General features: G+C 41.7%; 1 protein-coding gene across 3 annotated transcripts in view; it reads right to left on the bottom strand.

Annotated features, from left to right (window-relative positions):
• Window positions 1–21,863, bottom strand: part of LOC143321605 (serine/threonine-protein kinase WNK1-like) — a 28,226-nt gene that overhangs the window by 5,957 nt on the left and 406 nt on the right. Inside the window, exons 2-21 of one of the 3 annotated variants that reach the window (XM_076732042.1) lie at window positions 19,113–20,359; window positions 10,262–10,434; window positions 9,731–9,951; window positions 7,893–8,050; window positions 6,546–6,634; window positions 6,233–6,452; window positions 5,979–6,080; window positions 5,425–5,809; window positions 5,148–5,305; window positions 4,868–4,951; window positions 4,447–4,482; window positions 3,821–3,946; window positions 3,436–3,534; window positions 2,277–2,356; window positions 2,031–2,193; window positions 1,830–1,946; window positions 1,627–1,740; window positions 1,459–1,507; window positions 1,203–1,346; window positions 41–1,062 (exon numbers count right to left, since the gene is read on the bottom strand). In XM_076732042.1, the coding sequence (XP_076588157.1) occupies window positions 41–1,062; window positions 1,203–1,346; window positions 1,459–1,507; window positions 1,627–1,740; window positions 1,830–1,946; window positions 2,031–2,193; window positions 2,277–2,356; window positions 3,436–3,534; window positions 3,821–3,946; window positions 4,447–4,482; window positions 4,868–4,951; window positions 5,148–5,305; window positions 5,425–5,809; window positions 5,979–6,080; window positions 6,233–6,452; window positions 6,546–6,634; window positions 7,893–8,050; window positions 9,731–9,951; window positions 10,262–10,434; window positions 19,113–19,910 (4,338 nt within the window). In that variant the 5' untranslated portion in view covers window positions 19,911–20,359. The remainder of the gene's footprint in view (window positions 1–40; window positions 1,063–1,202; window positions 1,347–1,458; window positions 1,508–1,626; window positions 1,741–1,829; window positions 1,947–2,030; window positions 2,194–2,276; window positions 2,357–3,435; window positions 3,535–3,820; window positions 3,947–4,446; window positions 4,483–4,867; window positions 4,952–5,147; window positions 5,306–5,424; window positions 5,810–5,978; window positions 6,081–6,232; window positions 6,453–6,545; window positions 6,635–7,892; window positions 8,051–9,730; window positions 9,952–10,261; window positions 10,435–19,112; window positions 20,360–21,863) is intronic. The other 2 variants (XM_076732044.1, XM_076732043.1) reach the window with 2 other exon arrangements.

Below are 21,863 nucleotides of genomic sequence, written 5' to 3'. Positions count from 1 at the left end.
ATATTGGGTTGTATACTTAGATGCTGCTGTTTTCACTCACCTGTGCCCTGGGCTTAGTTGGAGGCGTCTGTGTATGTCCTGCCGGGGTGATACCCTGTCCTGGGGTGGTTGTGGGGCACAGGACACCCTGCCCTCCAGAGGTGAGGGGAAGGTTTGATGGGGGCACCAGGGCGGCTCCAGGTGGAGGAGAAGAAGTCCCAGTTGGAGGAGAGGAGGTGCCTGTGTTCTGACTGGGATCCACTGATGTAGACGAAGAGGCAGAGCTCTGGTCTTTAAAGAGGGACCGTAGCTTCTTATCTAGAGCTTGGATATCATCTCTGCCAGCAGTCTTGGTCTGGATCTCAGCCCCCTCTGACTCCACTGGCTGTGGTTGGACCTGGCTCTGGTTGGGTAACGAGGTGGGAGGAGGGGGCTGCGTTGAAATGGGGGCGGGCTGACACTGAGAGGCTGTATGCTGTGGTGCATGGATGGACGAATTCATAGGCTGAGTAACAGCACTATTAAAAGGCTGCTGCTCTGAAGCAGGAACAGTGCAAGTACTACTGGGTGTGACACTAGCAACAGAAGAGACAGAGACAGAACTACTGCTCAGCCCAGGTACTGCAGGGACGGAAGTCTGCCCTGATGGAGGAGAAATGGTGGAAGATGAGGGGGGGATGTTGGCAGCCGGTGGATGCTGTGAGGGGGCTGTTTCGTGGGAAGACTGAGGAGGTGGACTGGGATCACTGGTGACAGGAGCTGCAGTTTGAGACTGAGTGGATATAGGGGGAGGGGAAACCCTCCCAGCAGAGGCAGGTGGTGAGGATGTTGATGCTGGCGAGATAGACACAGCAGGAAAAGCAGTGCTAGCTGTGGAACCTACAGCCTCTGGAGGAGCCAGTACATTGTTAGAGTTTGGGCCGAGTCCAGCCTCAGTGGACGGGACAGTGCCCGGTTCTTGCTCAGCAGCAGGCGGATCAACGGTGCCGCATCTCTCTTCACGAGTCTGCCTCATTTCACTGAAAGCCTGCTGGAGAGTCCCACAAGGAGCAGACAGAGAAAGGCCCAATGTCATAGAGGGAGCTAGAAGAAAGTAAAAAGAGGAAGTCATTACCTGAAAATTGACAAATCATCATCATATCAGTTTATTTCCATGCAGTGTCAAATGAAGCACTTTGAAAAACCAGTTGAACTCCATTGAAAATAAAACAAACTTTTCTCACCTGGGGCAGGTTCATCTCCAAAGGAGGTATTAGCAGAGGAAGCACCAAAGAACTGTTCTTTGAGACGAGACTCTGGCACTGGGCTGACTATGAACCTCCGTCCTGCTGAATGCACCACCTGGGCTGTAGTGCTAGGGGAAATGCCTGAGTGACAGAAAAGGTGACAAGAAAAGTTCAGATGTGAGGCGGGAGCTGGACTTCATAAACATCAATAACTTGACATTCAGCACTGTATTTCTGGCTAGAGTTTGCTAACCTGGCAGCCTGGGAACAGACAGCTCTGGCTGTTGTTGGTGATCACTCATCTGCAAAGACAAATAAATGTAGGTGTTCACATCCTCAGCTTATCAAATATCAGACAACAGAGTTTCAAGACTGTCATTGTGGGTAATGGCTAATTAGGTGATGTGTAGTAAAGAAATACCTGGGGAAACCCATCCTTCATTCCCTCTCCTTTCTCATCAGCCGTTTCTATGACCTCACGGACCTGCTCGATGAAGGACTCCCGCTCACTCTCCAATATGAACTCACTCTCAACCTGAAACAGAAAGCAAAGTGGAAATATTTTTATAACAAAGAAACACTGAACAGTTAACACTTTCTAAATGTTTAAAGAACCACTACTACCATGATCTGTGCAATCTCCTCTGGATTATCACCATCAAGGTCAAATTTGAAGGTCACCATCTTCCTGTTATGCGTTTCGAGCTGGCACTCTGCTACTCTGTCTCCCACATTAGAGATCTGCAAAACATTCATTCAGGTTAAAACTGTTGCACAACAAAGAACTTAAGACCGACTATGAATGAACTCAGTTCAAACACGTACACTGAGAACATTTAGCTTGGCCCTTGCAGTCTTCTCATGGCGGGAGCGGCTGCGTACGGATCGCCGCTGGTGACGCTTCAGTGAGCGGCCCTCGTGGCGACCTCCTGATGTAGAACCTCCATCATTGCCGTCACTCAGACCTGAAGCTGCATCTGACAGGCAGCTGAAAGAGAAATGGACCGGTGAGAGAGAGATTGGACACAATGACATTATGCGCATGCTTTTTTAAAATGACTTCCTTCTCACCTTTCTACAGACGGTGGCACCAGAGCAGTGGATCCTGCTGGCTGTTCCACTGAAGCTGACTGAGGAATGCTCACAGCGGCCTGAAACACAGAAAACTCTCATAAGAGCCAGATCTGACAGAGGACATTTTGCAAGTGGCACAACATGAAGCACTAGGCAACTATCAAATCACCTTTTGTTAGACTAGCCGTGACTTTGCTGTGAAGTAAACTCACTGCAAAGCTGCACTCTGCCTGATCGGGAATTTCCTGATCTGGAATTTCCCCTCGCGGGACAAATAAAGGAATATTGATCTTGATCGGGATCTTTATCAAACAATCTCAAAATGGGAAGTCTTTGTTTGAGCATTACTCTTAAGAAATGATTTAAGGATTTCCACGACAGACTGATGATCATTTATATGTCGTTCCCATGCATTCATTCAGTTTTAATGTTGGTCATTTATGGTGACCAACTATTTACAGGAAAGGAATGATTTAAACCAGACAGTCCACCAGATGGAGCCCTTTAACCTGGTGAAACTTGAATCGGGTGGTACAAGACGCCATTATTCAGCTCTCAGGCAGAGTGGCAATACTGCTGTGCAATACAGTTTTCATTTCACTTCCTTCAGATTGCCCCCATTTTTCTCTGCAGTGCTGAAATGGATATACATCAAGTTTATATAGGCTACTGCTGTTCTAGCAATCTCCAGTTCCAAGATTTTTCTAACTGTGATAAAATATCTTTTATTCATTACATGCAGACAATCTATTGGGGTGCTGTTTCCATTCAGGATTTGAAGCTCCACGTAAAACTCTTGTGTTGTTAGATTTTCAGAACAGCCAGGAGGATAGGAAATTGTTTATATTGCCTTCTTTTGGTCAGTATTTAACAGCAATGAAAACAAACACTGTTCAATATTCTCATATTTTAGTAGTTAAACCTATGTAGATACTGCTGTCCTTATAATAATGGAATGTTTACTTGTGCTTTATTTCATTAAATACGAATCTATCAAAAAATATGTAAAATGTGTTCCTTGAGGATATTTTTTAGAAGTATGCATGTACACATACTTCAAGGAACAGGAACAAGGTAAGGAAGTGTGAACCAAATGCTTCATCCCTGACCCACATACACCCAACCACACACGTTTGTTTTGTGCTTTGTAGAGTACCTGCAGAACAGAGAGACATGAGGCCTGATAGAGGAAGTATAGATGCTCTACGTTGAGTGGAGGAGACATGATAGGAGGACTTGGATCACTGGTCCAAGACTAAGAATCATGCAGGAATATGCAGCATGCAGAGGGGAAAAGATGAAGAAAAATAGGGGACAGCAATGACAATAAGAGTTGTGTCCAGAAAAAGAAAAGTTTTAGAGAAACCACAAGCAGAAATGTAGATGGCATGAAATTCATATTCTGATAAATGGTAAAGCAAAAGAGCAGAATCAATGAGTTAAAGACCTATATATGTCAACCTATGTCTTAAAGCAAATCAAATTAATTTGCATGTTAAGTATGAGCGGGATATGTGAGTGTGTGTATGTGTGTGTCTCACCTGTAGCTGCTGAGCTCCAGTCTGTGCCTGCAGTATAGTGGAGCTCTGAAGAGTACTGCTGCTCTCTGACTGTTGGGACGGAGACGACTGAGAGGACGGGGGTATCATCACTTGCTGGGTGGGAATCTAGAGGAATAGAAGGGATAATGACGATGTGGCAGAAACGAGGATAAAATCAGAGAGGTAAGATGAGGGAAAAACACATTTGACACACATGACACACATTCATGGCTGCATTCAGGCTTCTTCCGCAAAATCCGGTTTCTAATCTCGATCTTTCAGAGACTCACTTTGGCTCTACTCCAAAGCCACATGCACTTACCTGCTGGATACCATAGCTGGTGTCAACTCTATATTTCATGTCAATCCATTCTGCACTTGCATGTTCTAAAAACTACTGTATCTAAAATTTGTCAGGATAACATAATTTCCATTTATAACAGCCTACCATAACTGAGCCACAACGTACCAAGCATCTCTGAAAACTGACCACAAAGGCTGAGTCTGCCTTGCTGACCAATAAAGACAATATATTTGTTTTGTTTCTTTGTTTCCCAGAAAATGTTATCCGAAAGGCTATGGGTGTGTTTAAAAGTGGTAACAGGAAAATGGGACATTTTATCTACCTGAGGGGGAAGCGATGGTTGGTAGTAAACTCCGTACTATAAGAAACAAAACATAACACAGGGTAAGAGTAGGAAACTTGAGAATGAAAAGAAAACTAAGGAAAATATAATAGAAGAGACCGGAAAACTCTGGAATGGGAACAACACAGCCGCCTGCAGCAGAGAATATAGCCTTTAAAGGTTAACCTAACACCCTCTGAAAATCAGGTTTTTGCTGACTTTGAGTCATTGGACTTCACGTTTGCTGCAGTGATATACAAGTGATTCAGGGTGTGTTCGGTATAACCAGATATTACTTTCAGGTGTGTTGTTGGGTGCAACACATTTGGAACTTTTAAACAGAGGTCAGTGAAACAATCCTTTTCAATTGTTGTGAGGTTCCTCTTAAGACACTGTACTGTACATGCAGTGCAAGGTATACCTGTGGAGGTGCCACTGGACCAGACTGGCTGCTGGCTGCGCCGGGAACAGCTTCAGGCTGGACACCTTGCATCTGGGGCCGAACCTTGATATGTTTCACAGAGGGAAAACAATAGCACATGTGGTTAAAACGAGGCAAATAACAAAGTAAAACAGATGGAGGATCAAATTCTATGGGCAAAGACATATAGCTCAACAGGCATGTAGAGTGCCGACGTTAATTTCCTGCTGAACAAGACCAAGACGAGACAAGATAATGTCCATTCTTCTGCATGACTCACTGGCAACTGCTGCTGCATTTGGTCAGTTTGTGTCTGCTGGCAGGGCACCTGGGGCTGAAGGTGCTGACTGGGAAGGGAGCTATAGGATATTCCAGACTGAGGAGGCTGAGCTTCAGGAAGGACGGAGGAAGCAGGTAGTCTGTCTGACATGTGACTGGCTGTAAAAGTGGGAGAAGGTGGTTAATTTATGAAAAATGCACTCAACTCAAAAATCAAACCATTTTCTTATCATCAAGTGGGCTGTAAGTGTATTCCATCAGTCATCTTTAACACACACCTCCTCCAGTGTGCTGTAGTTGTTGGTGTTGGTCAGTCTCAGACTCCTCTGACTCTGGCTGGATGGTGGCCACACTCTGACCCTGAACTGAAACCGGGACTTGCCCAGTTGAATGGGGGACATAAGGGACCCCCTGTGCCATGCCGGTCAGTTGGGTTGATTGAGGAGTGCTGTAGTTAGAGCTCTGAAGGCTCTGCTGAGATGCAGGTTGGGCAGACATCTGTGTGCTGTGCTGGTTTGGTTGTGGAGAGACATAAGAAGCAGACTGTGGCATTGGCTGGGACTGAGGCACCTCTGTGCCTGACTGTTGGCCTTGTTGCTGTGCTTGCAGTAATTGACTCTGCTGTTCTTCTTCTTGCCTTCTTTTCTCCTGATCTTCTCTGACCTTCAAGACAGTTAGCAAGAAAGAGAGCACTGATTGACAATATCTAAACATCTCAGCATATGTGCATACATCATATGACTGAGATAAGAATTCAAGCAAAGCTCAGCTTAAGAGCTTTGCTTGAATAGTAAACATAAGTGACATTAGATGCAAGTTAGCATGGACACACCTGCTGCCGCTGCGCTCTCTTGCGACTGATTAGAGACACCCTGTCCTTTATGGCCTTTGCAATGGTCTTGTGATCACCATCACACACATAACCAGACTCAACCTATAAAGACATGATGAAAAATTCAGCAAGGAACATCAAAGACTGCAATGAAAACCGTTTAAAATAACATTTCTTTTTTAATCCTAACCCTGATGAGGTGTATTTTTAAAAGACTGATAAAGCATTAAAAAAGCATTGGAAGTTCAATTCACCATTTCCTGAGCCACATCCTCTGGGACGTCTTTGTTGAGGTCAAAAGAAAACTCAATAGCTTCGTTGTCTTTGTACTTCCCCTTGAGCTTCTTTACATCCTCAATTCTCAGCCACAACTTGATAGCCTCCATCTCTCCATCATCCTCTTCTGCCAACTCCACACGCACCCCCGTGTCCTCCTGGAAGAAGGCATGGTTCAGAAGGTCCTTGATTGAGTACCTAAACAGGGGGAAACGAGCTATGAGCAAATACACGTTTTCCTGGAGAGCCAGACAACCTTAAACCTGTGAAATCTTCTCTTAAGTTCGAGACCTCTCGTCCTTGTTCTGCCGAATGCATCCCTCGATGATCTCCTTCACTTCAGGAATGGCCACCTTGTCGAAGCTGCCCGGCTTCACCCCCTACAGGAAACACAGAATCCCGAATGAGAGTGTTTCTTCTTCTCATCTGACCTTCTCTTATTTTGGAGACTACCCCATACCTGGTTGTCTTTCTCAACTCAGAGACTCTGCGTAAGTATCACAGAAATACTGATGACTGAGATAATTACAGCCTTAAACTAACTCCCTCTTCACAATTTGTTGCAGAATGAATCTCTAATGTCACTGTACGAAGTGGAAGGGGTTGCTTCTCACAAATTTAACCTCCACAGTGAACCATTCAAGTAATGTTAAAAGGAAGACATGCTTAAAAATTGCAGAACATCAAGTGATGGGAAAAGGAGGGCATAAGTGAGTAGACGGCTAAAGAGAGGTGCTGAATTGAGCAACAGGAAACTGCACGGTGCTAAAGGAAAATGGAGGACTGACTGAGAGCTGAACAGCTGAGCTAAATGACAGAATAGGAAGAACAACAGCCCATCTCCCTAAGGAATACTACTGTAAAACCAGGACATGTGACACTGGCTAAATAAACCACAAATGCACTTTGTTTCTCAACTGAGCCACCTATGTTCAGTGCTCTGCTGTGTGAGCTATTTGTGGCTCATAAAGAGAGCTTTAAAAACTACTTCAGAATATTTAGCAGAGGGGTAAATAAAGAATTGTGTGTTGAGTCACGTGGCAAAGACATCAGTATGCGCACTTTGCAGTTCATGATAAACTGAGGACATTGGTACAGATTTCAAGGCGCGTTTTTTAGATAACACTTGAGGAACAGGTTCAATCTCTTTATCTATGAGACTTGTAATTGCAACAGTATGAATCATATCCATGACTATGTATTTAAAAAGTAAGCTGGCATGAACTGTATGAATAAGACTAAAAATATGTGGTTTTTTCTAGGACAATTACTGCCCTTCTGGCGTCATCACAAGACTGAGCCATTAAGCAGGACTGTGCTTGCTCAGTCTCTTATCAATCATCCACGCCTCACGTCTACAAGCTTAACCTACAGACACCATAATTCAGAAGGAAAGAATAAGAAAAACACAGGATGAGGTGAGGCAAAGGGGCTTGTTGGTGTAAATAACTGTTTTCTCTTGGAGGTTTTCAAAGTTAAGAGGAAAAATATAATAAAAGAAGGTAGAAATGTGTCAGCTTGATAAAGAAGGGTAGGAATATAAAATCATTCCACAATGGGACACTAGCCTTCTTGGCATATAGGAAGAGGTGAAGGCAGGGCAGAGGGGTGACATGGAGGGTTGAAAAGAAGACTTACGCTGGTAACTCTGCGGTAGATCTGTGCAGCATTCTGGCACTCTGAGTAAGGGTACTCTGAGGTGGCCATCTCCAGCATGCACATTCCAAAGGCATACACATCCACTGACTCGTCGTACTTCTCCTCATACATCTCAGGCGCCATGAACTCAGGGGTACCTTAAATCAAAACAACTATTCAGAACTCTCGAACTCCCTTACTGATTGAGTGGGCTTCTCATAACCCATTGCCCCTCTGCTCCTCTAACCCATGAGGGGTTGAGGAAGAGGAGGATGAGAAGAGTGACCAGCCTGCTGACATCTCCTGGAGTAGAACCTGTGAGGTGAAAGTTGGAAGAGAGAGAAAAAAAAGAAAAGGGGAAGGAAAGCAAAAAAGAGACAGAAAACAAAAAAGGAGGGAGAAGCCGGGCTCAGTTAGACTGCAGAGAGGAAAGCACGTGTTTGTCTGTGTAAGACCTTAACATGTTGTGATCTAAGAATGTGACTGAGTTAAGCCAATGTGCAGAACACACTTGTCAAGCCAAAATGAATGTTATTAGCAATGTTCAGAAGGTTTCAAATTAGCCACTTGAGAATTTTACCCAGGCCAGAATACAGTGGGATTTGTTCAAATGGGATACCAAAGGTCTGAGTAGTAGCTGAGAATTATAACTAGCTATGGAAATAACTTTTGTCAAGACCTTACCTTACAAACACATTAACACTGTCTGTTATAATACACTCACCTTTCGAAGTCTGACTTACCATTTCTTCTTGACCTACAGGAGGAAACTGTTATGGTCAAGGCTGAGAAAAGCAGATCCCATAGCTACTTACTGTGCTCAGCAGTGTGTTTTTGCACATCAGCCTTCTTCTATTCACTTATTTCATTTTACATTCAATCTCAGGTCTTACACAGAAAAACTCATTTGGTTATTTGAATGTAATTGTTTTTGATATTGTTGTGTGTTACAGCACACTGTCAGACTTACCAGGCCCATAAAAGTTAAGTTCATACTTACTCAATGACCAGCAGTACCCTATTCATTCCAAACAGCAGAATGGGGCACAGCTGAGGCTAGAGCCTACATTTTAAAAACATACCCAAGAATGTGAAAGTAAAAAATAAATAAATAAACTGAATTAAAATAAAACAAACAAAAACAAAAAAACAAAGGCAAAAGGCTGACAGAGAGAAAGTGGGGAGAGCTCCCTGGACACAAAGATGGGGCAAAAAGATTCTGCCGTCCTGCAATATTTTAAAAGACAGTAAGAGACAAACACTAAAAAAAAAACCTGTTGAGGCAAACCCATAGAAAGAGATGTTAAACATTATAGGTAAACTGGCAAACAGACCACATATTTCCAAACCACAGAACAAAGACCAGTCTATGACAGAAGCAAAGGCCATACCTTTAGCCATGGCCAGGTTAGCCTGCAAGAAGGCATAACAACTATTATAATAATGATATTGATATTTAACAGTATGTGAAATGTTAGGCGCTACTTACATTCAGTAGGTGCCTGGAAAAAAAACCCTCTCTTTTTTTGAAGAAACATAGAACAGAAATATTCTGTACAATGACCAAACTTGATAGAGTTTCTGTGTGAGTGCAAAGAGAGAAAGCCTTGTGGTTATCTGCCTAAGATCACCACAGTATTTGGCCTCCGTTTGAGCTGTGGTTTGAGGGACAGCTGAAACGCTGTGGTCTGTTTTTGAACCACACCGTCAGAAAAACAAGTCAAAGAAATACCCTCTTTAAACACCGTCATTTTCAATACAAATAAAATATAACCCCAGAAAAGGTACTGCCCAAGAGCAGGACGGACCAGGAGGTAGAAATGACTTCGGAGTCGTACCTATGACACTCTTGGCAAATGATGCACGCTTGAGTGTAGCCAGTCCCAAGTCTCCAATCTTGACGGATCCTGTTGGGCCTGTGATGAAAATGTTGTCGCACTTAAGGTCCCTGTGGATGATGGGGGGAGCCCGAGTATGAAGAAAGTGGAGTCCCTTGAGGATTTGTCTACACCAGCTCCGCAGCACTTTAATTTTCATCACCTTGAACCGCTTCAGATATCTACAAGTGAACAGATCACAAATTTCATATATCCTCTGAGGAGCACAGTACAAATAATGTGAGAAATGTAGTCTTTTCCTGTACACTTCTTAATAAGAGCACCTAACAAGAACAAATATTTGTATGGACATTTGATCAAATCTTGACAAATGACCAGTTTACACTAAATTCAACAACTATTTTACAGAGACAAATATTGGTCAAAATATTTAGAATCAATAGTCAGGATGATCCTTTTTGGCCTAGTGTATTAAGCATGTATGAGTTCTGTATCAATGCGCATGTTAGCTCTGCCAAGTTTGAGACTCACGTTTTGAGTGTGCCAGAAGTCATGAGTTCAGTGACCAGTACAATGCACTTCCTGCCTTTGGAGGGGCCCTCCCAAGAGTCATAAAAGCGGACAATGTTGGGATGCTGTAGTCCCTTTAACATCCCTGCTTCCTCCTTAAAACGCTGCCTCTCTGTCTTTGACAGCTTACGATCCTGCAGGGGGCAAAAAGAAAATTATTAGAAAGATTTCACACGTCACCACAGCACTATTTCTGTGTATACAGACAGATTTAGAGTAATTACATTTTTAAATGATACAGTGCAAATACGTGCTTGATGAAGATAATTAATAACAATGGCTAGTAAAGTTTCATTTCCCCATCTGAATGTGTCTATCAATAAGAAAAACACATTTCTAAATCTACAGTCATCTTGACATTCCAGGTTTGAACGGTGGAGAAATAGCAGGGTAATGGTCTAAAGGTCGAGGAATTTACATTCTTTTCTGCACACACATACATAGAATTCGCATATACAGTTGGGGGGGAGTTGGGATGTGGCCCTGTTTCCTCTGGCGGATGACCGTGAACCAAATGGAATGTGTCTAGCTGTGCCCAAGATTCAAGAAAGCCAAGACTAGAAAAGAGCCACAGTGTAACGGAGAGGAAGAGTAGTACAGAGTAGACTATAATGTCAAGAAAAGAAACAATAAATCAGGCTTGGCACATCAAATCAAAACTGTCCTCTTTTTACTTTTTACTTTCCAACACACTCTATGCAGATCTCAACAGGCACGCACCACTCTGACATTGACATTGGTTTAAGCACTGTGGGAAAAATAAATAACCAATCACTGTAGCCTGAAGATAATATCTACAAGCATTATATCATGTTTTGTGTTTAGATGTGGAAAAACCACCTGTTATAGTGTTTCAAAAAATGTTTATCACAACATTGCAATGCATGCAAATTAATTATTATTAGGAATCATTCTGGCTTCGTCGTTATTGTTAATTTAAACAAATGTGTGGATCATTATTCACAACATCAACAATGCTAGGTTATAATGAATAGTAATGCTGATGTATTGACAAGCTCTTCGGATATGAACTGTCTGGCATGAGGCTAACATTGTGCTCATGAATGTACTGTGAAGGAAGCTACAGATGATATGAGCCAACAAATGTCTGGCAGCTGATGGGTTGGTCAATGAATTATGGCAAAATATATCCACAGCTAATAGCATTGTTTGGGATTTAGCATTCCATAAATTGACTGATACATACATACAGACTGGCAATTAACCCTTTTGTAGGGTCTGTGTATTAACAAAAAATCTGGAATGCATACAATCACCTTCCTCAAGTTTTCTGAGTAAGTCTCGGCATGACCTAAAATTACAGCATGCATGACTATAGAGCAGCAATCCCATACCAGTTAGACAAGCCCAGTGAAACCCTGTAGCCAAAGACCTCCCTTGAATCCTCCAGAGACCTGGCCACAGGCCAGGCTATCCAGGCCATTTGTGAGTGGAGAATGAGCATTTGCCTTTGTGTGTGTGTGTGTGTGTGTGTGTGTGTGTGTGTGTGTGTGTGTGTCAGCAACAGATAGAAAACTTTCCAGTGAGTGACATCGCTTGAAGAAAAGCATAACTGAAACTGCTACCATCTTTGCTGGGGGCATTTTCAAGGTTTGAGGTTGAATGGTTATGATATCTGGGGGCAATATGGGGCTGACATAAATGAGAAGTTAAACAGAAATGTGTATACAATTAGGAGGAAGGGACCACACCGAATCAGGGAGCAATGTCAGCAAACAGAGGGTGAGGGAAGATGAGTGAGTAATGGGAGGCTCCACCACGCATTTGGACCAACTGACCTACTTAGTGGAGTATTTATCTAGCGGGGCAGTGGTTCCCTTTTCTCTTTCTGTGCACCACGTGAACAGTCCAGTCATGCAAAACATCCACAGCAGCATTCATAGGCTCAGAGCTTCTACCCTTGGGTGTGCAGCACCCCAACCCACACAAATACCAATCTGCTGTATCAATGACAGCATTTCAACTGTAGGCTCACAGCCACACTGATAGCTCACTTAAAACAAATGTCAAAACGGACAGAAATTTGCGTTCCCTGCATAAGACAATTATCTGGACAACATCATCTACTTCAACTTCTGCAAACACTTACACAACTAGGAGGGCTATTTTGTGAAGGCACATGCTAACATACTACTATGACTTATGAAAGCACATTTTAAGGGAATTCTACTAAAAAAAAACAGCAGCATAATGTATGATGACAAGAAAGAAAGAAATTAAGATCACAGGAAGAGTACTTTTAGACCACAACCTAGCAGTTAAATTGATGCTAAAATGTGAGATGTCAGAATGCGAGGTGTGATGTGTTGAGTCAGATGTGTTTTGAAAGATAGTTTTTCAAAATTGTGGAAGAAAAAGTGCCTGATTTATCTTCACAAAAATAAAGGAGAGAAAAAAATTTCACTCCCACTCCAAAACCCTACCCCACTAACCTTTTTTCCATGCATTACTCAGCACAAGCCAGGATGAACTAATTACATACCTCTCTTACCACTTAAAAGCATGCAAGACCCAGGACCTGTAAAAACCCTCCAGGAATTTACAGTCTTGCAATCATAAGACACACATCACACTCCCTTTGACTGTCACTTGAAAGAGCTCTTTGGCCTGTGCCATGTCCTGGTCTCACTGGGATCAGTGCCTGGCAGTCTCTGGTACATCCACGACCCCTATTAGAGAGGCTAAATACCCACTATTCACAAATCAATGGAAGGGAAACAAACAGAATGGCTTTCTCTCATTACAACCGAGGACACCTATAGTCTATAGACAGATATTCAAACATTTTCTCTTTCATTCATCTGAATATTTAATTTTTTTTAAGATAAGCATCTTTAAAAAAAAAATCATATTTAAAAAATACTTAAACAAGTAAATTTAAAAAAAATCTTCTCCTGCCAAATTAACGGCTGAAGAGATGAAAAAAAGCAGGGACAGTTACAGCCACAGATATACTGTACATAGAAATATTTCCATATTATATTACCAATATTTAACATCCTCTGTACAGTTTGGAAACAAATTCGAAAATTACTGTTTTGTCAGAGTTTGGCCAGGGACCTTGTTTCCATATTGTTTCCCTCTATCTCCCCATGTTTACTGTGATTCATCACTATCAGCTGTCCAATCACGGAAAAAATAATGTTAGGCACGTCTTCCTGATTGAGAAGTGTCTTGACTAATTGGCTAAGGTTGCTGTGCCTGGCTTACTGCACCTCAGCACCACTGAGACCACCCCATCAGCCCATTAACAAACTCATAAAGATGGTCAGAATTTGCAAAACCCAACATTAGGCCATAAAGCTTTACATCAAAATCGTTTAGGTGCTTTCACAGAGTGTGTGAGGAGGTTTTTCTGCAGTCAATCACTGATCACATTCTACAAACCATTTTGAGGGAGAGGCTTTAAATGTCTTTAAATTAGGAAACCTAACCTGCCAGGCACTCGGAGGGCCACAGCAGCTGCAGCTGAATCACAGCGGCTCTATCTGACAAAGTGGGCATGAGTCAGCTAACTAAAAAGCTGTGTTGCCACCACTGCCTCTGCAATATCAACTCGCAGCTGTGAAAACTGGCCTTGTGAAGTCTCTAAATGTGATAAAGTGAGAGAAAGAGTGCATGGGGAAAATACAGCAGTGCAAATGTGTGTAACATATATAGACACACACAAGTTAAGCGAGTGGGAGAACAATGCAGAAATTCATTTAAAAACCAAAGAGTACTATATCTTCCAATTTAGACTAGTCAACACTTTCTGACCATCTCTGCAGAGTCAGCACAACACTTATCTGAAATCATGATCCCATTGCTTCAGTTCAGCGGCACACCCCTCAACAAGCCAATGCACGGTTAAGCAGTTGAAGTGACAGTCCAACTTATTATCAGAGTTAAAATTATATATTTGCTCAGTCTAAACTGATTAAATGGAAATTCCCTCGAAATTTTAAAAAGGATGTGTTAGATACAAGGCAGTTGCTAGCTCTGTCAGAGCGCCCTACCCTACATAGCAGACAAGGAGCTGTGGTTACGGATAACTTGATTTCCACAATGCAGGCAATGTATTCATTTAAAAACAAAACTTGAGTTAACTGAATTGGCTGAACTAGGGCTACAACACGCCTGGGAAACAAATCAACTTTGATTTATTGCCCAGCCCTAATTATGGTCCAACAATAGAGGACAGGATATTATGTAGGACAGGGCGGTAGGTCAATATAATCCTTCATCAACTTTGAACAAAGCTGAACTGTAATATTATTAACCTCATCATTAAAAATTAATGATTGTGAGTAGATTTTCTAACTACAGAAGTTTTTTGTTTTACCTATGTTTAGTGTTTTCTCGGACATAATGCAAAACACTGGAACACAGCTCATCGTGCTGAAAATCAATTTGAACCATGATATCAATTTCAATCTTAATTAACAAGCTTTAATACTATCTCAAGGACTTGAAGACCTGAGGCATTTCCAGCTGACGAGAATTACATCTGATGCCAGTTAACTACAGTAGTACCAAAGCAGAGCAGAAAATACTGCTACTAGGCAAAGGCCATCATAAATAACCCAATAAGCCTAAAAATAGACTGAGTAAAAAAAGGCTGTGATCATGCCAAGGGCTGGCAGTGTCAGGTCGTTGCACAGAGGTCTCTTCTGAGGTTGACACTGAGGGCTAGATAGAGCCCTCTGGGTAGCACTGGCTGAGATCTGACTAAGATCTAACAGCCGATGGACCTGAAAGCCAACAGGCCATGTTAAAATGTTACTTTGTTAGTACAGTATATTTCTGTGGACTGAGATTTTTGGTATCGCGATGACACTGCAACGCATGGCAATGAGGTCAAAGGATCACTGTGACTGTCAATCAAACTGTCAGCAACAGACAAGATGACAGAGCCAGGTCATTTCACATCTGCCAGTATGACTATTCATCTAAAACCAGCGTGGCAGAAAATAAAACAAGCTATCCATTTCAAATACAGTAAAAAAGGGACAAAAGGGGCAAAGAGGCAGGCACAAAGAGAACCAACAAAATGAACAGTGAAAGCATTATTAGACCTTTTGATCAGTGTGATTTTGTTAATTTGTGTGAACCAAAGGCTTCAATAAATAATTGTTTTTTTTTTTTTTTTAACAATCAAGGTGCTTCAACTGTCTTTATCTGGAAAAAAGGCTATACACACACACTTGCTCATAAGAAAAACAGAAGTTTGAAAGGTCATAACCTTCCACACAGTCACAGTCAGAATGGAACCAGGACACAATACAATGCTTAACAGTTAATGGTGTCAGTTTAGCTTTGTGGACTATTTTGAGTGCTGTGATGCACAAAACTGGCATTCAACGCTGCTGTTTTTTCCCCCAACACACCCCTCCTTACTGATGAATGACTTTTAAGTTCTTTCGGTGTAATAAACTGTAAATGCAACAGAGACAATTTGTAATTAAGTGCACAGCCTTTGCACAGGAATGCTGACAATGCAGTCAGGAATTTCACTTTACAAAATGTGATGCTTCTTACCAAATATGTGGCATCTAATTGTTAAAACAGAAATAAGCTATTCAAATTCCAAATCTCACGGTAAGCCTAAAGGCTTCCAATCATGAAGGGCAATTACAGAACTGTCACTATGTTATACTACATGGATATAGTGTCACTTCCAGCGGATGCCATCAGCCAGCTGGACAGGCAGCTTCCATAGCTTCCACAGGATGCCTGAGGTTCTCTTCCTCATCTTTCAATGCTTGGCTTCAGCCAGTACTGGAGAGGAAGGAGGTGGGGAGGCAGCCAGTGGAAGATGACATGGTTGAAGATGGATGAGTGAGCAAGAAAGGGGAGGTTCCTAAATTTATTCTTTTTTTTCCCCCTCGACTTCCTCTTTTTGGTGACCTACTTATTGTTCAGACATGCCTGCAACGTGAGATCTGAAACAAATGTGTGGGTTCATGGGTGAGGTGAAAAACGGTGGACGCCTAGAAATTCTTTGACAATTGTGGACAGATGGCCTTCCAGACTGAACAAGCCAGGGCCACTTTATTCAAACTTTACACACTACAGCTTCTAGCCACAATTGCGGCATATGTTGGGGAAAAGCTAAGTGGATTGGTTGATTCATCAATCACGCTCTGGTCCATGGTGAAATATCTACTGAAGAACTCGTCGTGACATGTGGTACCAAATTTCCACTTGTCTAACACTTCAGCTCATGACAACATACCTCTAAAATGACTAAATTCCAGCCAGCCTTAGATTCTACTGTGAGATTAAAGATTGAGATTAAATTGTTTTTGTCCATGACAAATACGTGTAATAAATGGAAAAGAACAAAGGAGAAACAGTTTTGTTTGAACACCTTTAGGTCCCACTATCAGTAGGAATCTGAGAATAGCAAACCATTTTACATAGTTTTCTGGTTTGTACTGAGTATTACTGTGTCACAGGACTGCTAATGTGGCTCTAGAATTTTTGCTATGTTTAAGGAAGATTAAAGGATCTTATGAGGCAAAACCTGTCATACTTGTTTCATTAGCATACAGCCAAGGGAGCTGCTGTTGTTTCCAGCAGACACCAAGGCAAGGCTGATTACTTTCTACATCACTGATTCTGGCATCAACAGGAAACAAAATAATAACTACATTAACTGAATGAGCCCCTACTACTTTCTTAAACAGTGCAAGCTTAAGATTTGCTGTGATGGAATTTGTTTGCTTTTTCTTTTTTAGAAAAATATTTGCATGTGTATATTTAACCATTACTATTACTGTCAAACTCAGAAGAGGAAATGGCATAATTATACGAATGTCTGAAAAAGAACTAAGCAATTGAAACTAAACCAAAGAAAAAGCATACAGAAAATAACATATGCTAACTTTATATTACACTACATTTGCCCTCAGGATGTATGGAGAATGTAACACTACCGCTTCAGAGATCATGGGACAGCTTTAACAACCATGTGAGAGGGGATTTCAGCTTCTCAACAGTTTCTAACACCGAAACCCTTGAGTTGACAGAGAAACTAAGGGGAATGAGAGTGTCAGGTTACATTTTTCGGAACAGACCATGTGCATGGAACAAAGCTGTTGTCATTCAACTTGCAAAACTTCAACAAATCATCCCCTTGGAGTGGATTGGACTGAAAAGACCCAGCTAGATCCAACAGCAAGTTTAGGCGAGCCTCAAGAGAGGCAGTTACACCTTGTCCATTTTAGTGAATCATTCTCTATAAACCACACAGACAGGCACATTTTGGTTTGGATTTTCCCTTGACTTTTCAAACTGAACCTTTTTTCTGTCTAATGAAAGTAGGAAGGCATACTTCTATTTTTTATTCATTAAGGTTTTCTTGAAAATTGGTTGAAGAAAAAAAGACATATGGTAAAATATGAGGATATTAAAAAGGTGGTAAGTGGACTGATTAGTTTAGAAGCAGGCCTTGGCAGGCTGGCCTGTTTCACTTCACACAGGAGATTCCTCTATCAGGAATGTGACCCATTTTACATTCACACAAGCATTCAGAGCAGGAATGCACTGAGCATGCGCTTGATTTGGTCTGTGTGAGGGGGGAGGGGCACGTGTCTGTAATCTTCACATTGTTCTGAAAGCAGAGTGCATGTGTAGCTATGGTTGTATGTGCTGCCGTGTGAGGCCTATGCCTCTCATGGCAGGATGAAAGCGTGACAGTAAAAGCAAACATTCATGTGGTGAATGAGGTCAAACTTTGCTGTGGGCCTTGTAGCTAACTGGACAGACAGCAGAGCTCCAATTTTTTCACATACAATTTTAAGAAAATCACTATTAGTCTGAAGGAGATTCAAAGCAAAATGACAGATTCTTGAATACAGACATCCTGCATTTAGATATGATTACAATGAAATGGGTTTAATAATTAAATTGAGTATATCAATGTTCAAAGAAAACTTTTAAAGACAACATAAAAACTTCATCAAGGTGTGAGTCTATTTTTACTGTTGCCACATTCAATTCTGGAAATTGCAAAATATAATCACTGTAATGGTATTTTACTGTCATGGAGTTTTACTTATGGCATTTTTGATATGCTCCATATTCAAAATGTATTATAATAACATGAATTAATTAATTTCACCTTTTCCTGACAAGAACTTGCTCAGTTACAACTTTTATGCACCTCCAGAAGAGGGTCAATATAATTTATTTTTAAATAGTACATAATGTTGTCTGCCAGTATGAAATATGAAAAATCATTATCATGACTATATGAATTCTGCTCATTACCAGTGCAATGAAAAAGGTCTACCCCTAAGTCAAGTCCAAGACCATTTCCAGAGTCTAAAATGTGTCAGAGTGCTAGACACATTAATTGTAAAAGCCTTACAAGCCTTGATAACTTCTGGTCATTTGCCAATGTCTTATGGTGAAGTAAACCTTTTACTTAAGACATTCAGTCTTATGTAAAGTCATGCCAGTCAGTATGTACTGAGTGGCACCACAAAAGCAAAAGAAGGAAATGAGAAGCTATGCTTTTCTGACGAATGCAATGTGAAACAATCAAAAGGGAAATGCTCGCCATTTCTGTCAGAGGGGAAATGACAGCTGCTGTAGCTCAGGTAACAGTTTGGAAGGAAATTGCTTTGGCTCTACTCCACCATGCTTAAGCCTGGTAAAAGCAAACAGCCTTAACAAAAAGAAATGATCACACTTGCAGGAAAACGCAACAATAAGCATGACCCAATTAAAGATGATCAATAATTACATTAACAACTGATAGGAATAGCAATAAAGGAAGATAAGTAATATCTCAATTTCATACCTGCAGCTCACACCAAGCCACCTCCACTGTGGTCTCGGTGTCCAAGCCTTTGTAGACGGTCTTGAAGGAGCCACGTCCAATTTCGATATCAAACTTTAGGAAACGCCCATCAGGTGATGTTCCCACTGCTTTGGTCTCTGCCTCTTCAATGTCATCCTGTACTTTTTTCTCAGCTTCTCTCTGCTCTGCCTCTGCTCGTGCCTTGGCAGAGTCCTTATCTTCTTCCTCCCCCTCTTCTTCGTGATGTACCTTCACCTCAGTGGTGATATCAGATTCTGTTTGACCTGGCAATTCTGTTCCTAAGCATGGTGCGGAGTGGGTTGCTACCACCACCTCTCCATCACAGATATCTTGTACAATGGCAGGCTCCTGCTCCAAAGGCACTACATCCACCTTGGCTATGTCTTTATCTTTTCTTTCTTCTCCTCCTTTTCCACTATTGGCAGATTCCTCATTTTTCACTAAACTTGGTTCAGGCTGTGGCAAATGAGCAACAGCAGCAGCCTGTTGCCGCTGGGGGGCTGTTTCCCGTAGCTGAACCCGCTGAGGTGCAGGGATGGGGATCTTGCTGGGTAAAGGGAGTGCCAATGCTGTAGCATTGGAATCACTGATGACACTGCGGCGTAAGAAACGGTGTTCAGGGTTACATCGATCACGCTCCATGGTGTGATGCCGGCGCCTCACTTCTGTTGGCCGGCATTCACTCACCATCGAATCTGAACCAGAACTGGGGCCATTTCCACTCTTCTGAGGGGGAGCCAGGAACTTCACCATTTTGTCGTCTGGCTTTTCCGACATCCCACCACCCACACTAGTAGTAGTAAGGGAGTCTAATAACTGTAAAATTAAAATAAGGATACTTCCATGTCCGCCATATAAGCTTATATAAGCAGTATCGACCTGTGCCTTAAAAAGAAAAAAAGACAGAAATTCTTACAACTTCTATCTCCTGCTGTCTTTTTTATTGCTCAAAGACTGTCTTCATATATATAGTGCAGGGCTTGGAGGTGTAGGATGGGAGGTGTTCTCTTGTAAATTGTAAAAGATTGAACACCACAGCAGACTAGAGATTGCTGATGTTGATATACAAGTCTCTTTAAGTCCACATCATCCATTCTGTAAGACACAGCGTGCAGCTTCTATCAAGCATAAGGAATCACTGGTGAGAAACAAATGTGCACAGCCTACAGCAGGCACCAAACTTCCAACTGTATGCAATGGTAGGATGGCCAGACACTCCAGCTTCACTGAAAGAGAAAAAAAAAAAAGAAAACAAGAGCTGCTTGACTTGTTTCTAAAAGTAGCCAACGTTATGTCAAATATCAACAGGATTTGTAAGACACTAGCCAAAGTGTTCACAAGTATAATTTACAGTACAAATAAAGTTTAACAACAGTGCTTTCATCAGAAGGTGACAGACACTACATATCTTGTGTCTCAGACATTATCTCTTAAGTTGACTGTCATGTGCATTTCAGCATAAGGCACTGATTCACTTTTGATTAAGGAAGGAGAAATTTGTCTTTAATGTGCCCCCATACCATAAGATTAATATTTTAGGTAAATATTAAGTATATAATACAGATAAGCGTTTATAAGTGTGTAATGTGGTACAAATCCTAAACGCATTCCACAGCCGTTCCGAATGACACACTAACCTCTCAGTGCCTCTCATTTGTTAAAGCCTAGAAGTAACTAATTGAGCACAGCCGACAGCTGTCTCCAGTATAAACAAGAACCCACATATTCCGCTACTTATGTTACTGATGTTAATGACTATTGTCTGAATAACTAATATTAAGCCCATTGTTGAAATCGCCTCTATGCCAACGCTGCAAAGCCATAAACCTATCAACATTTAAATTTTCGATGCAAAAGACCGGTGCTAGTTAGTATGATTATTTTTGCAATTGTTTTTGTACATATTTTTGTACCGTGACATTAATTAATGTCTGCAAAATACGCAGAAATGAAAATAAGTCTTATTTCTTAATAGTCTTCTATATGTTATCCTGCCATGTTTGCAGCCATTACCACCGTAAGCAACCACAATGTCAGAACTAAACATAGTAACGTTAGCAGCAATAAGATACCGATACGAGAAACGGCAGCGCGAACTAGTTAAATTAGCATTTTAATCAACATAAACCTTGTCTTACGTACCTATTTCTTCGCTGCCTTGTAGGTGTCACTATAGACATTTGAAATGGCAACATCGAGCATACAAAGCAAGGAGGAGCAACGGCTCTTTGTTAGCACGCTAACGAGCTCAGCTAGCGCAGAGCTAGTTAGCTAGCGTTAGCTGATCCTTAACCAGTGAAACGTTAAGCAATGATGAATGATTTACCACGTCACGTCTTTCAAAAATATATCCCAGTCCCGTTGTTAGCAGTTCAGCTTGACGCGACAGATATTTCACATAGCTAGCCATTGTTGCCATTTCTAACGTATCTGTATCAATTAGCATTCAACACTTCATCGATATTGACAAGTTTACCGTATCCAAATCATTACAAGCCGTGCTAACACACCGGATACGGTATGACGCCGGTTGGAGAGGCACCAGGCAGTAACAGAATAGCGCCACTGCTTGCCTATCCAGCTAGCTAACGTTAGCTAGGCAGGTCTTGCTGATGGCCTAAAAAGCAAGACCCGCCTCCTGGCTGTCCCCCATTCAATTTGACGTTTCTGAAACGTTAACTATACCGATGTTTCCTTTGATGTTATAACACACTTTATAATGATACAATT

This window comes from Chaetodon auriga, chromosome 6, assembly GCF_051107435.1.
Source record: "Chaetodon auriga isolate fChaAug3 chromosome 6, fChaAug3.hap1, whole genome shotgun sequence".
NCBI lineage: Eukaryota > Metazoa > Chordata > Actinopteri > Chaetodontiformes > Chaetodontidae > Chaetodon > Chaetodon auriga.
The sequence above is the reverse complement of the archived record's forward strand: the minus strand, read 5'-3'. Positions and strand labels throughout refer to the sequence as shown.